Below are 17,038 nucleotides of genomic sequence, written 5' to 3' on the forward strand. Positions count from 1 at the left end.
AATTTATATGGATTTTATTAACGAAATTCTATGATTTTATCATTATTTTACTACATGTTTTGTTTGTTATGTTTACGTATTGGTTTTCTATAATTAAAAATTCTTGCAATAAGCAAAAAAATTTCGTAATGTTTCACATCTTACGGATATCCCATGATCATGATTTTTTCACGTCGAGACAAGTCGAGATGGCCCGGTGGTACGAACGCGTGAATCTTAACCGATGAACGTGGGTTCGAACCTGGGCAAGCACCTCTGAATTTTCATGTGTTTAATTTGTGTTTAGCATACAGAAGTGAAACTGATTTTATAAAAACATTGAATTTGTCTTTTTAAAAATAGATCACTAAATCATAGAAATTAATATAAATCACTCACTCAATTAATCTTAAAAACCCAAATAACAGATTTGAATATTAATGTTCAAAAATCACAAGACGCGCCAATAATTAATTAATCCACCGACAAAATGGCGGTTTTTAAATTAGCGCGCTTATTTTTTGTACAAGAGTCTTCTAATTGAATAATAATTTTGAATTAATCATTGAAAATCAAAAGCCGAGATGGCCTAGTGGTTAGAACGCGTGAATCTTAACCGATGCTCGTGGGCTTAAACCCGGGCAAGCACCACTGAATATTCATGTGCTTAATTTGTGTTTATAATTCATTTCGTGCTTGATGGTGAAGGAAAACATCGTGAGGAAAGCTACATGTGTCTAATTTCATTGAAATTCTGCCACATGTGTATTCTACAAATCCGCATTGGAGCAGCGTGGTGGAAAAAGCTCAAACTTTCTCCTCAAAATTTAGAGGAGGCTTTAGCTCAGCAGTGGGACATTAACAGGATGTTACTGTTTACTGTACATTGAAAATTTTATTGGTAATGATTTGTTAATATTTGTTTTTGTTTTATTTATTATGTACTGGTGGTAGGGCTTTGTGCAAGCTCGTCTGGGTAGGTACCACCCACTCATCAGATATTCTACCGCAAAACAGCAATACTTGATATTGTTGTGTTCCGGTTTGAAGGGTGAGTGAGCCAGTGTAATTACAGGCACAAGGGACATAAAATCTTAGTTCCCAAGGTTGGTGGCGCATTGGATATGTAAGCGATGGTTGACATTTCTTACAATGCCAATGTCTAAGAGCGTTGGTGACCACTTACCATCAGGTGGCCCATATGCTCGTCCGCCTTCCTTTACTATAAAAAAAAAAAAAAAAGTACTCTTTGTTTCCATAAAAAAACTGCATGTGTCAATTGAAAATCTGTCACACGTGAATCCACCAACTCTCATTAGACCAGGGGACAATTCTACTAACGAATTGTCAAATTATCGCAATCAAATAGATGCGTGAGCGTTGCCGTTTATCCGATTTCTTATTCACCAAATTAATTATCAACTATTGCCATACTTGTCAAAGTTGACAAGTTTGGTTTTGTTATAACGGTATATGTTAACATCATATCGGTTCGGTTCCGATCAGAATAAATATAGAAAAGTCAAAGTTGGATTGGAATTGAATCGGGATCGTATCGTAATCGTTATAATTCAGTAGAATTCGTCCACAGGATGGTGAAATAATTCTAAAATCTATCTGAGGCTGTTACGGACTGTTACTTTTAATACCAAGTCAAGTTAGTGTTATAGTCAAGTTAATCAGTAAGTATGTGTATAATCTACATAATACTCCGAGATACGTGTCTACGATCATCAGCATAAAAGCGAATTCCATTGCATTAGACGTTTGCTGTTCGCATTATTACAATTTAATAGCAGTTCTACGTTCTCTGCATATAGAATAATTAATAGCATATATCACAGTCAGGAGTGCTCTTATTACGGAGAGTGGACCAAGATGTAGTAAGTGGGTTAGAAGTCATTCCGAGAGCTAACTGCAACAGAACTACTCTGTGCCGATAAGATTTTTTTTTACTTAGTTTAAATGTTATATATTGAATACTTAAATATGAAATTAAGATTAAAAATAATTATTTAAATAAAAATTGACCACTATTAACTTTGATATACTTACTTACAATAAAAGAAAGTTGTGATGGTTTTTTAACTAGCAAATAACCAAATTAACTTAAAAAGATATTCAGAAATCACCGACAGACATTTAATGAATTTTATATATTTGTATATTATATAAGCCTTAAATAGTAGACAACAGAGACACATACGTGAGCTTCAGGTTATAACTATTGATAGATTCAATCGCTTTTGATGAAATAAAGACTAAACGGTATCTTGGAATACTTTTTTAAATCACTTAATTATTTGCATTTGTATTTCTAGCTGTCTTGAAGATTACCCCGGAAAAACAGACAGACTAAAAAAAAGGAAAAAATTGGTTTTGATAAATCACATTAACTTAAACGAAGTTCTTTTGAAATCATCACAAACACAAAAAAAATATGTATTTGTGTAGATATATCATATTTCTCAGCAGCGAAGGAAAACTTCGCGAAGAAACACGCGAGTGTGGCAAGATATTCCACAATATGTATATCCACCAAAAGTTTGAAACTCCTCGGGTCTTATCTCAACAGTGTGACGTTCACCAGCTGTTACTAATATAGTATAAACAAACAAACATTCTAAACTTGTTATCAAAATAGTTTAAAGAAAACCGAACGATCGGATAAAGTTACCACTTAATCCATTGAAAACTTTATAGGAATTTATTTTACAAAGTTTTCGGTCACTGAGAAACAGTCGTACGAAGTTCAGTTTAGTTTCGAAATTAACAACGTAACACAAATAGAAACGACATCTGTTTGGTTGTTGAAACATCCCGGTGAAAACGCTGTAAATTTAAAGGACATAGTGTTCATCGTTACATTCCTTGTAAGATGTATCCATTATTATCCTTGTTGTAGATTACCTCTCCTCTTACATTTACAAGGAGCTATGTTTTGTTCAACCAATTCAATATAGAGTTGTCATGAGAATTTAATGAGCTGACCATCATATATGCCTTCCTTGGATAAATACTTGGTGGTAGGGCTTGTGCAAGCCCATCTGAGTAGCTACCACACACAATAAATATTCTACCGCCAAAACAAATCTCAGTTTTGTTGTGTACCGGTTTTAAGGGGGAGTGAGGTTATTAGCGTTTTGGCAATAATGGCCAACGAATATGGGTGGTGGTAACCATTTACGATCAGGTGGCCCATTTGCATGACCGCTTACTTATTATATATAAAATAAAACTAAATAATAAATATTTATACTAGCTATCTACCCCCACTTTTTTTATAGTATAGATTGGCGGACGAGCATATGGGCCACCTGATGGTAAGTGGTCACCAACGCCCATAACCATTGACATTGTAAGCAATGTTAACCATCGCTTACATCGCCAATGCGCCACCACCTTGGGAACTAAGATGTTATGTCCCTTTTGCCTGTAATTACACTGGCTCACTCACCCTTCAAACCGGAACCTTTACTGGTGGTAGGGCTTTGTGCAAGCTCGCCTGGGTAGGTACCACCTACTCATCAGATATTCCACCGCAAAACAGCAATACTTGATATTGTTGTGTTCCGGTTTGAAAGGTGAGTGAGCCAGTGTAATTACAGGCACAAGGGACATAAAATCTTAGTTCCCAAGGTTGGTGGCGCATTGGTTATGTAAGCGATGGTTGACATTTCTTACAACGCCAATGTCTAAGGGCGTTTGGTGACCACTTACCATCAGGTAGCCCATATGCTCGTCCGCCTTCCTATTCTATAAAAAAAAAATACCAAGTACTGCTGTTTTGCGGAAGAATATCTGATGAGTGGGTGGTTCCTACCCAGACGAGCTTGCACAAAGCTCTAATACCAACTCAACAGATATTCAACCTAAGCCACCTTCCACTTTAACCACCTTAACTTATCTTCCTATTCTATAAAAAAAAACATACCCAGACGGGCTTGCACAAAGGTCTACCACCAGTAAACTTCACATTTCGCACTTATTTCGCACCAATATTGTAGTCGCGTAAATACTGTAATAATAATAAAAAAATGAATGTACTTTGTTGTTCAGGGTTCTAGACAACCTCAATATGTCATTTCATTATAATAATAATAATATAATATCCTGGGACATTTTTCACACACGGCCATCTGATCCCAAATTAAGCTTGTACAAAGCTTGTGCTATGGAAACCAGACAACTGATAAACTACATATACTAGTTGTAAATACATACTTATATAGATAATTACACCCAGACTCAGGACAAACAGATATGTTCATGCACACAAATGCCTGTCCTGGGTGGGAATCGAGCCCACAACCTTCGGCGTGAAAGGCAAGTATCTACGAACCACGCCAACCGGCTCGTCAATCAGTTCATTGGTTTAGTGTGTCGATCGTGATTTCAACAGACACAGGTACTTTCGTTCTATATAATATTAATATATAGATAAGTAATTTTACCATCACAAACAAAATTTAAATTCGGGCGTCTAAATTTGCATTTACGAAAGCAGTTGCAAAGACGGTCTGAGCTTGTTACTCAAATTAAATATGATTGCTTTTACCTACATCAAAGCCCTAATGGATTACTCGAATGTATTATACATTACTTTCCTGATACTTTGTTTAATACGTAAATAGTCTAATATTACTAAGTCCTTAAAAGTACTGGCGTTGATGTTATTATAACATTTATAAAAAAAATTTAACATTTCAATTGTGTAATACTTTTTAAATGAAGTTTTCGCGTAGTTGTTAAAAAAATGACAAAAAACATTTTAAAAAATAAGACAAGACAATATTTTATATATAAAAGTGGCATAGACACAATATTTTATATATTGTGTCTAACCAATCTATGATTGTTGAGGAGTTTCTTCATCTCGAGCCAACATTGGGCGTAAAATCAGGTTATGCTTGCCATAAAAATAAATTGTCATTGGAGTCGAACTGTAAGATTTCAATTCTGTAAGAAAATATTGCCTCCATTGGTGACGGGAGGGGCTGGTTCATTTATCCCCAGAGGATCAGAATTTGATTCAAAGGGTTTCCCCTTTACCTGCTAGCACTCTTGCTACCATTGCACGCGGTCATGATTTGTACACTCTGTTTATAATATTTATTTATATATATATAACGCTTATAATTTAATAATTCTTATGTAAATATTTATTATAAAGGAAGTCTAAATAAACTTGCAAGATTTGACCAAACAAATATACATGGTAAGTTAAATAAAAACATGTAAAATATGTATTTCTTAAGGGAAATATGATATCCTTTTAACGTTACTATATATACTAGTAGTAAAATAGTAAATATTCACGCACGACTTTGCTCGTGAATTCGGTGTGCTGGTGTTACGTTTATAAAAACTAATATCCTATGAAAGCGTAAAAGAAAGACTTACTTTCGCATTTATAATATAAGTAAAGATATTTTTTTTTTAGTTTAGGTGTTATTAACGTTTGTGTTACATTTTGTTATTACTTTATACATTTACACCGTTATCGATATCATAATTATTGTATAAACTTTGCACGCTATTGTAAAACATTAAGCGTTACATATGTATCATCGTAAAATAGCTTTACAATTTTGTAATATATCGAATTTAATAATTCAATATGTTTCGATTTAATAAATTTGTAAGCGACAACGTATTGTTTATGTAATTTATTTAATAAAAGCACTTTCCTGTGATTTTGATATAGAGCATGTTATGTATTATTTAATATAATTTTAATTATATATTACTTTGATAAATGTTTTGTTTTTTTAAATTAAGACTTTATATCATGTAACTACAGGCACAAGAGACATAACATCTTAGTTCCGAAAATTGGTGGCGCATTGGCGATGTAAGCGATGGTTAATATGCCTTACAATGCCAATGTCTATGGGCGGTGGTAAATACCTACTATCAGATTGCTCATTTAACTGTCCGCCCGCCTATTCTATAAGAAAAATGCAAAAATGGAATAGATGTATAAATCGTAATTAAATAAATTAAGTATCACATAAAAAGCACAACTCTTCAAACGAATTAGACGACTAGAACTACAATCTTAAGCCCTGCCATGATTAACTCTTTTATTTATTTAGAATAGTCAAACGAAAAAACAGGCTTTATGTTATGCCTGTAATTTGGTGCACTGGTGCACCTCTTAAGTTGAAGTTCAATAATCGAAAGTGTTTGGCGTTGGAATAATTGAAAAAAGGGTGGTACCTACTTAAAAATATTTACCTAAGAATCTTAGAACTAACCTAAGAACTTATTTAATCATAATAACAAGCTTTCCGTCATTCAAAGAAATCATTTTGTATCTCATTCAGGATATGTTTAAAGCCGACTGACGGTGATACTCTATTTTGATGACTTGATGATGATTTTGATGATGATGACGCTATGAGAATACATGTATCCTTAAAACATTATACATATTATAATCAATGTCGCATATCATTACCTGATATATTACATTCATGTTCTGCGGTGATTTGTCTCACTGAAAATCACAAGGTCGTATATTTGGATATTCTTATAACATAAAAACACTCCATTAATACTAACAATTAATCAATAATAAATAATTAATCACAAAAATAGGTAACAAAAGGAAATTCCGTGGTGCCGATATTCAATTAAGCCCTGTCATATACAAAATAAACACAAAGATTCGACTGCCTCGTTGGTATAGTAGCTAGATAAAGGCCGCAGATCCTGGGGTTCTAGGTTCAAACCCAAGGTCGAACCAATACTGAGTTATATAAATAGTTTTACTTTCTCTCAGTAGCAGACCGGAGTCTGGAAGTTGGAAGTGTGTACACTCCCGGGCCTCGGGAAACAAGTAAAGCTGTTGACCCTGCGCCATCGGATTATGAGATTTAGGGAATAGAGAGTGCGTCTGTGGCTGTGCACTCACTTATGCATTATATACATATATATGTCCTAATCAGTTGGCTGATCTCTTTTAAGATTCGACGTGTTCGAACTCGTTCAGAAGATCATAATAACAATAATTTTACACGTAATTAGGAATTATAAAAATTAAACTACTGTATAAATAAAGACGTTATTATAAATATTTCCTTAGGACGCTATTTTTCTTGCTTTCAAACAAAAACATTATGACCGAGTCAGACATTACGCGGTTCACGTCTTCCACGATGAAAGGTATATAACTAACATAATATAAATATAAAATCCAGGTTACTCCTAACCTCAGTTCAAATGCAGCTTACGTAGCCTGCATTGCGCAAAAGTTAACGAATTAAATATTAACATATATGTTCCGTATACATTAAATTTTAACTTAAGTTTAGCTTGAAAATATTAAAAAATTCTAAAGTCCTACAAAAATTCATTTCAAATTATTTTTCTTAAGCAGTATAATACGAGACCGTTGCCAATGTTTTATAAATATATCGGAAACTATCATCTAATATTCCAGCTATAGAATAGTTTCTATAAAGTTTCTGTTTTGTGTCTAGCTGCCAATAATTTGTTTTTAATAGTAAACAAGGTGCCTAGAAGTCTGTAGCCTAATAAGTCACTGGACCAATTCCACAGTTTATTTTTTATATTTACAAAAAGGCAGATAACCTGTCATTTATCTATACCAGATAAATGACAGCTTACGCTTTTCCTTATTCTTAGCATGACTATATATATATATATATATATATATATAAGTAATCAAATAAAAAAGTAACATAAAAATCAAATATTTTTCTGATTAGCTAATTTAAGCTCTAGAATAGAGCTTAACTTAACGCAAAAATCAAAACAGCATAAAAAAAATCAATAAACAAATATCTTAATCTTCGGTGGATTAAGACATTTGTTTATATAACTAACAAAGATTTGCCAATGTCTCTGGTAGAGAAAACATGAACATACAAAAATAACCTCGTAATTTACTATTAGCAGAATTCCATGGAACCCTATAAGGATTCTGAATAGCCCGTACATAATACGTGCCTGTTAACGCTTCGCCTACAAAAGTACTGAATGTATGCTGAAAAAAAAATTTAGAAAAAGTCCGTATTTTACACTAATTGATGCCAGAGGGATTACTGCTATTGTTATAATTGATTGGGAAAACAGAAATATATTTTTACTAACTTTTTAATACAATATTTTAACAAATATAGGCAAGTTATTCTCATTAATGTCAAGATGGCATAGTGGCTAGAACACGTAAATCTTGATAGAAGATTGGTTTCAAGCTAATGTATTTTTCTGTGTTTCGTGTATATAATTCTCGAGGAACCCTTTACCTGTTGGGTGAAAATCTACTACATTGTATATAATATCATCCAAAAATAAACAAACGCGGAATTAAAACAAATTACGATAATAGTTATATTAACATGTTTCACGAGCTCACCAGTAGAGGAACACAAATAAACATGACCATTCCCTTTTAACTACGCTGTCGTACTGACTGTATTTTAAAACTTTGAGGAGCGTAAGGTGAAGGGCCCAGTATATATTCCCATCACCACCCAGCATGAAATGATTTTTAAATAAAAAAGCACATACAAATTCAGTAGTGCTTGCTGTGGCTCGAATCCCTAATTTTATTATTTGTTAGATATCAATATTTTAACACAATATTGATATCTAACAAATAATTTAACATAGAAGAATAAATAAATAACTTATAATTAAGATGTATTAATATACTTAATTATATTTATAATTAAAAAAAGATAATACGAAAAAAGATTAAACGAAAAATTAAACAAAAACTAAACAGATACTAAACTTTTTAATTAATCGAGTAACTAATAAAGTTACATCTGTGTTCGAAACTTCGTAAATATTATGAACTTTGGTATTTTCATAATAATTAATATTGTATAAATTATTGGGTTAATTTAAAAGTTTACGTTCATTAATATTTAACTAAGCAGCCTATTTCAATCTTGTCTAAATTGGATCAAAGTAATTATATCGCATTAATATATTTGTTATTACTAAGGTTGCTGAGGGGGCCCAGTCGCTCGAAGAAGACCGGGGAGAAGACGCCGGCGCTATGCGCATCTTCTCCTCCCGAGCAGAGGTACATATATAGGCTGTACTTTATGTTTTTTTATTTACTATTCATAGTAAACAGAAAAAGATTTATATGTGGCGTTATATCATGTTCAGAAAATTGAATTGTATGTGAAGTAGTAGTATATTTGTAAAAATCAATTGATTGTGTATATATTTAGACTTAAATGAAAATTAAATTATTTAATTTAAAAAAAATGAAAGCAATACCTAACTTTGTCAAACATAAAAAACGAATTCGACTCGACAACAGGGATAAAAGTGAGTAATAAATAAAGATACTGCATCGTTGCATTCAGGCATACACGTGTTCGAAAGTAGGCTTTGTGAATGAGAAATCAAACGATTCAGAGCGTATTCCATTGAAATAGAATATGTGGAAGACCATTATTGTCTGTCAAAGGGACAAAGACGATGTTACAAATATTTATTATCAAAGTAAGCTACCAGTTCGACTCATTAAAATAAATAGCAGAAACTCCTCAATTATTCTATAATTAACCAGATATACTCTATTTACAGTCTTTCGGTATTTAAATAATTAATGAACCAAAGTAATTACAGTCACAATGAATATATCTATATAAATAGTTATCTATAATTAGAAGTGATAACCACTTACCGTCTCTTAAGAATATTAGTCTATTATTAACAAAGGAGTATTTAATGTCAAAGAGCTCACGCCATTAAGTTTAAGAAAAAACATAAATTGACAGTTCTGCATCGCCGTCCGCTGTCAAAGCACACATTTTTTCACATTTTTTATTACTCCATATTATTTTCTATATTGTTCGCTATTCAAGATTTAAATGTAATATTATTTAAATACATATAAGCTTGTTACGTCAAAAGAGTTTTACTTCTACATACAAATTCAGCGCAATCATCATCAAGTCACATCAAGCCACATGTATGGAACATTGACGCCATAGTCAAATACATCGAAGCTACATCCATACATTGACACCATAGTTTACACCATCTGTTGCAACATTTTGTCCAAAACGTCCTGATAATGCAGCAATTACTGGATACATTATTTCCTGTTTAAAAATGTTCGATAAAAAAAGTTGAATTATCTCATTGATTTCCTTCATATTTATAATGAATTCAATAATCAGTAAAAGGATTATCATAATTACATTATTTTTTACATTTTCGGGATACTGATAAATTAAAATGCTATTGCTGAAACCACGATTGTCTACTTCTTTAATTTTTTTTTTCGTTTTCAAAAGAGTTTTTATGCCTCAAAATATTTTTTATTTAAATAGACTCTTATAAATGTGCCAATTTTTATGGTATTCGGCCAAACGGTGTCGAAGCCTATTAATCTCATAAAGATATATCAACATAATTTTTTATACATACTCGTTAGTTATACTTTCATTTCAACATTTTAGTGACGCGCCAAGTTTTTAAATCCAAAAACATAAAACACTGTAATTCACTTAAGATAATGATATTTACTTAATTAACTTGAGCAAATAAGTTAAGAGAGTCTTGCTTGTATAAAATTATACTCGCAAACAAGAAAAATAATATCTAGAAAAATGGAAAATTAGTTTCCTTTGTTATGCGCCCGGTTGAGATAAACAGTGAATTAGGAACAATTGTAATTTTCTCTTTTACCTTACAAATATAGCTTGAGATAAATTAAAAAGTACACTTTAAAGAGCCATAATAATCAAGAAGACAATATACTTGGATTGAACGTAAATTGGAGTTGTTTATTTCTGATTTTATAGATGCTTAAGCTGCTGGCCTTTACAGCATCATCGGCATTGCAAGTTCCAATCCTGCTCAATTGATATTTATATAGCAGTCGTGGCGTCGTCGAACTTTCTAGAAATTGATGTGCTGCAACGCCATCAAGCGGTTAGTTACAATCAAATGTTTAATTAAATTCTAGTTCATATTATAAAAAATATTTATTTACCAACCCATGTTAAAGCAGCGTGGTGGAACAAGTTCTAACCACTTCTTCTTTAACTGAAGAAGCGGCTTTTTGTTTATCAATAGAACATTTACGGGTTGTTCTCGTAACTATCATTATAATTCTTTTCTTTTCTATTTCAATTTATATAGACTTAAATGAAACTTCAACAAATTTAATAAAACAAAATTTATTAACAAATTTCTCGTACAAATAGAATAAATAATTACGTATTACAAAAAATATATTAATACTTTCACAACCTTATATTTACTTTACATTATTATAATACAAAATTTACAAACAAATTATAATTAACTATTAAAAATAAATAAATTTAACGAAATTCAGTTTTCAAGTCATTAAACAAATATTCGAAAAGTTACGCAATTAAAATTTCTTAATATTTGCCTAATAAATTCTATAGTTGATGTAATATATAATGAACGAATATATTAGTTAATGATTTACACACGTTTTATGAATTTATGTAAAGTTTTTGTTTTGTTTTATAATGGAGCTAAAAATTAATATTCGTGTAACAATGGTGATTTCTGAACCAACGACAAATTAATAAATAAATCGACAATAATTTTGTGTTTGTACACATTCTTCCTGCTCCTCCAAAAAGGAGACGAAATATTGGTCCAGCAGTGAGACATTAACAGATTTTTACTTTATACATTATTTTTAGAATGCATTAAAACTTGAAATCCTTAAACATTTTGTTCATTACTTATGGTCAAAATGAGTTTTAATAATTGAAAAAAATAAAGAAATAATATGAAATTCCACGCCATGGGTATTTCATTTAATGGGAAGCTTTGTCTTTGGACGTCGCCCCATAAGGACATGCTTAATACATAAATTAAGGACAATGTTTAGTATATATAGCCGTTGATCAGAATGACCAGTGACAGGTGTCCAGTGAACGGTCTCGATTAACCCTTCGATTTAAATTTATAGTTAAAAAAGTACCCCTTATTTAATACATATCAGGTTTTTTTAATGTATTCTAAAAAACCTCAGATCAATTTTATATTTACAATATCTAAGCGATTTAAGCTAAGCTAAGTGCATTGTGCAAACGGTATCACGATTCGCAAGGTATCTGGGCGTACCGCAGGCACATGCCGATGTTGTCCTCCGGATTCGGCTTGATGGTGGGGGGACCGAAGTGCACGGAGACGGCGTAGGGCGTGATGGACGTGTCGACGCGACAGCCCTGCGTGTCTCCGCGCGGGCACAGCGAGGCGCCGCAGTGGTGCGGGTCGCACACACCCGCTCCCCAGTGCTGCGACTGCGGGACATGTCCGGTACGAGTTAAACGCCTGGATATTAATACTTAATGATGTTGATGTAAACGACATAGGAAAGATTTACATTTCCAGTAAAAATGTGTTTCATTTTAATGTCAGTGCACTTGCATTTGCGCACACACTTGTGCACTATATACACTGCACAGTTGGCTAGTCTCCCTTGAAATTCATCATCATAAGTCATCAGGGCAGAAATCGATCATAGGTACACTAAATCAAATTATCTTATACTATATTATTAGTTAAACTAATAATATATTATTATTTTGATTTAAAAGTTGAAACAAAAGTTACTTACCGAAACAAAATATTCATTTTCACACGGTATCGTCACCCTATCCGTACATTTTAATCGCCCGAAGCCGTCACTTATGTAATTCCCGTAGCCGTAGTACTTCAGTTTCTCTTCGCTGTAGTGTTGGAGATACGGAGACCAGCCCCATAAGGATCTCTGCCCCCAAGACGGCCAGATATAACTCCAGATCTGTTTGTTAGGCGTTAGTAACTACAGGGCATTACGGCTTTTATAATATAGATAGTTAATTCGTTTATGGGACAAATTCTATAATATTTTATGTTAGGAGAAAATGATTATTATTAAGGAGTATAATATATCAAAGGCTTTTATGGAAAAGGAAAAAATAATATTTCAATCTGGTCAGTAATTAAATATAATTTTTAATGGGCTGGGAGGAAGAAATTAATGAAGGGTTCCTTTTGGATATAAAGCGTTTAGTTTATAAAAGGTATTTCTACATTGTATACATTCTACGAAATTATAATTTATAAACCAAATAAATAAACTGCTTCATTAGTTTAGTTCATTGCTACACTTTGTCATTAAAATATATTTTAATTATGTAAGATTTTCAAAAATTAAAACAAGCATTTTAGCTTTCATTTATTGTTGTATTTGTTTAACAACTTGTATAAGTGCTTAATAATTATTGATATCTAAATTATCAACTATTGTATTAAAACTCACCCTAGTCAAGATCCCTGGTCGAGGAGTTGAAGTTTCAATCATCTCTGGATCAGAACCGGATCCTTCTTCTTCTTCCTCTTGAATAGGCTGGTCGTTGATTGGCATCATTTGGTCCATCTGTTCTGTGGCTACAAGCAAATAACCTTAGAAGCTTCTGATAATACAAATTAAGTACTTAAATTTAAACACATCTTGCATCCTTAAAGAATTTTCTCCAAAAAAATAAAAATATCCTTACGAGTTACGAATATAAAGATGATAAAATAGCTTGGAGGTTGTATTCGTTAATTTTCATTAGGATAATTAATACATTTAATTGTATACAGTAGAAAAAGTACTACTGAGTTTTTGCCAGTTCTATTGATAGAATCTACATCGCAAACACACGGTAAGTGATCGAGACTAGGTACCCATAAACATTGTCAATGCGTCACCAACCTTGAGAACTAAGATGTTATATCCCTTGTGCCTGTACTTTCACTCACTCCCCTTTCAAACCGGGACACAATTTCATATGTATTCGACATTAAAAGTTAATTCAAATCTCAGTTAACGTGACTGGCTTAGCGTTAAATCAAATTCTACTCGTACAAGATGACGAAAGCTCAAATCCGCTTGAAAGCGCTTCAAAGGGGGTTTCTGTGTGGAAGAAGTTTATTCAACGGATGCAGGTTTCGTCACGATGTTTTCCTTCAATGCAGAGAATTATATAAATAGTATAAATACAAATAAAGTTAAATTGTTAACGCAATCTATCCTTTCAGTCAAGTCGGTTCCGATATATAGAAAACATACAACAGCTATGTACATTTTGGTAAATATAATCATTTTCAAAGTTTCTATAATAACATCTAAATTATTTTTATTTATTTATTAATCCTTTATTGCACACACTTTACAAATATTTAGTAACATATAATAGCAAGTAGAACATATAGTATGCAAAGGCGGCCTTATCACTTGTAGCGATCTCTTCCAGGCAACCTCTGTAAAGAGAAATGTTTATGTGTTTTTTTAGCCAGGATCACTAATCGGGCATAGTGTGGGAACAACTTATACTTAAAATTTATTGAGCTTAATACAAGTATGTAATATACCAACCTACATACATATATGTAATATATAATGAACGAATACAAGAGTTAATGATTTACACACGTTTTATGAATTTATGTAAAGTTTTTGTTTTATAATGGAGCTAAAAATTAATATTCGTCTAACAATGGTGATTTCTGAACCAACGACAAATTAATAAATAAATCGACAATAATTTTGTGTTTGTACACATTCTTCCTGCTCATCCAAAAAGGAGACGAGACATTGGTCCAGCAGTGGGACATTAACAGATTTTTACTTTATACATTATTTTTAGAATGCATTAAAACTTGAAATCCTTAAACATTTTGTTCATTACTTATGGTCAAAATGAGTTTTAATAATTGAAAAAAGTAAAGAAATAATATGAAATTTCACGCCATGGGTATTTCAGTTAATGGGAAGCTTTGTCTTTGGACGTCGCCCCATAAGGACATGTTTAATACACACTTATACATCCATACAGACATACATGCATACATACATATAAACTTATATAAGAAATAAATAACCATATACATATAATAATACAATATAATATATTTATATTGACAGATAATAATTATGCAAACTATTCTTAAAAATATGTACGGATTCAGCATGACGAATTTCTCGAGGCAAGGAATTCCATAGTTTGACTCTTTTAAGCTTTAACCGTAAAGGAATTGCTGTATATTTTAGTGCAACTCAGATTAGCAATTTATTGTCTTGCTCAGAGCGTAAATTGATTGGTGTATGAGAGCCAAGGAAGGTAAACCGCTCTTTTAGGTAGGTTGGAGTTTGAGGATAGTAGAGTATGGTATAAAGCAAACAAAGGACATGCATATTTCAACGCAACCGTATTGGCAGCCACTTTAGTTTTTTACGATGCTGGGTAATATGATTATATTTGCGTAAACCAAATATGAAGCGAACACACATGTTCTGTAAGCGCTCTAGTTTATTTAGCAGTTCCTCAGAAATATCTAAATAGACCGAGTCGGCATAGTCCTAGTAATAGGGGTAATAGCAATGAGTTGACTAAGGCGAGTTTGGTTTTATACGGCAAAAAGTTTTTCCAGTGCCTGAGAGCGCCAATGGAGGAAAAAATTTTTCGACTCACCTCTGCTACTTGAAAAACCCAAGACAGCGACTTATCTATTACTAGCCCTAATTTTTAATCGTTGGGAGCAGTGGAAGCGCTGTACCATTAAGAAGGATGGGAGGGATTTGGGATTGATTAATTTTGTGCCATTGCTGGAAGCTGCCAATAATAACAGCCTGCAATTTGCTCGGACTTATTTTTATATGAATGACATTAAATTAGCTGAGATTTTTTTAAAGCTAATAATTTGTTTAAATGAAATAATTAATTGATTTTAAAAAAATGCTCATTCCTCCAATTTAAAAAGAACTTTTATTTACAACTTCAATTTCAATCACAAATATTTTGTTATTCTAAAACTTTGAGAAATATGAATAATGAATTGCGAATCCATTTACTCGTTTCAAAAATTGAAAATACTACAAGAAATATATTAAATAACAGTTAAAGGTCCATTTGGTATTTAAATACTTGAAATGTAGTTTAAAAAATAAATCAAATCTACAAACGCTACGTAAATACTTTCGACGAGCAATTTGTACCAATTTTGTTGTACAAGCGCCAGCAAGTCATTTCAACTAAAATAAGTACATTCATTTTCTAAAATTTTTAAAATGGTAAATTATGAAAAAAGAAACATTTGAATAAATTACGTATAAAATATATTTATCTATATTTTGAAAACCATATCGATAAAGTAGGAAAAAAAATTCTTAACATACAAAAAATTTATGTTTGTTTAGTATTAATTGACGGGTCGGTTGGCGTGGTTGGTATATACTTTGCCTTTCACGCCGAAGGTGGGTTTGATTCCCATCCAGGACAGACATTTGTGTGCCTGAACATGTCTGTTTGTCCTAAATCTGGATGTAATTATCTATATATGTATTTACAAAAGAAAAATAGTATATGTAGTATATCAGTTGCCTAGTTTCCATAGCACAAGCTCTGTTTAGTTTGGAATTAGATAGCTGTGTGTGAATAATGTCTCAGTATAATAAAAATAATTAATAGATTATTTATGTAAAGTAGAACATATTCATAATATAAGATCATGGGTTTAATTCAACCTCTATTTGGTATGTTAATGTATATGAAATGTTTTAAATTTAATTCACAAAACATAAGCACGATAGACAGATACAAACATTACTGCCTAAATAAATTATTTTTAATGTTATATCCGGACAGACAGATTGGTTTTCATACATGGGAAAGGATTTTTAAGGTTTCGTTATAAAAAAAAGGTAAAAGTAGGTTAAGAATCGGTTCACATACTTGGTGTTCATGTCTGGTGGATCAGCTTCTTTTCTCTTTCCTTGATTGCAAAGGGAAAAACCTCAAGAATAAGAATTTAAAAATTTAAATTAACTCACCAGCTTGTACGGGAGTATCGCCTCTAGGTCCGATCCTAAAGGAGCGACTGTCGCATGGCGTGTATCTGATCGAACAGAAGCCAACATTTCTTCGGACGCATGCTCTATATTCTTGACTAGCGAGGTGACGCCCATTTGACGCATAGTTAAACGTTTTTAAAGTACCTACGGGTATAATTAACTTAAATTATTAGGCTGTAGATTTAT

The 17,038-nt window shown here is 32.2% G+C and overlaps 1 protein-coding gene across 1 annotated transcript in view; it reads right to left on the reverse strand.

Annotated features, from left to right (window-relative positions):
- Positions 1-11,829: 11,829 nt before the first annotated feature.
- LOC126772085 (uncharacterized) overlaps positions 11,830-17,038 on the reverse strand; it is a 49,323-nt gene continuing 44,114 nt past the window's right edge. Inside the window, exons 6-9 of the mRNA XM_050492256.1 lie at positions 16,832-16,996; positions 13,277-13,404; positions 12,590-12,775; positions 11,830-12,272 (exon numbers count right to left, since the gene is read on the reverse strand). Coding sequence (XP_050348213.1) covers positions 12,066-12,272; positions 12,590-12,775; positions 13,277-13,404; positions 16,832-16,996 — 686 coding nt within the window. The 3' untranslated portion in view covers positions 11,830-12,065. The remainder of the gene's footprint in view (positions 12,273-12,589; positions 12,776-13,276; positions 13,405-16,831; positions 16,997-17,038) is intronic.

The sequence above is a fragment of the Nymphalis io genome, chromosome 11 (genome assembly GCF_905147045.1).
Source record: "Nymphalis io chromosome 11, ilAglIoxx1.1, whole genome shotgun sequence".
Classification (NCBI taxonomy): Eukaryota; Metazoa; Arthropoda; class Insecta; order Lepidoptera; family Nymphalidae; genus Nymphalis; species Nymphalis io.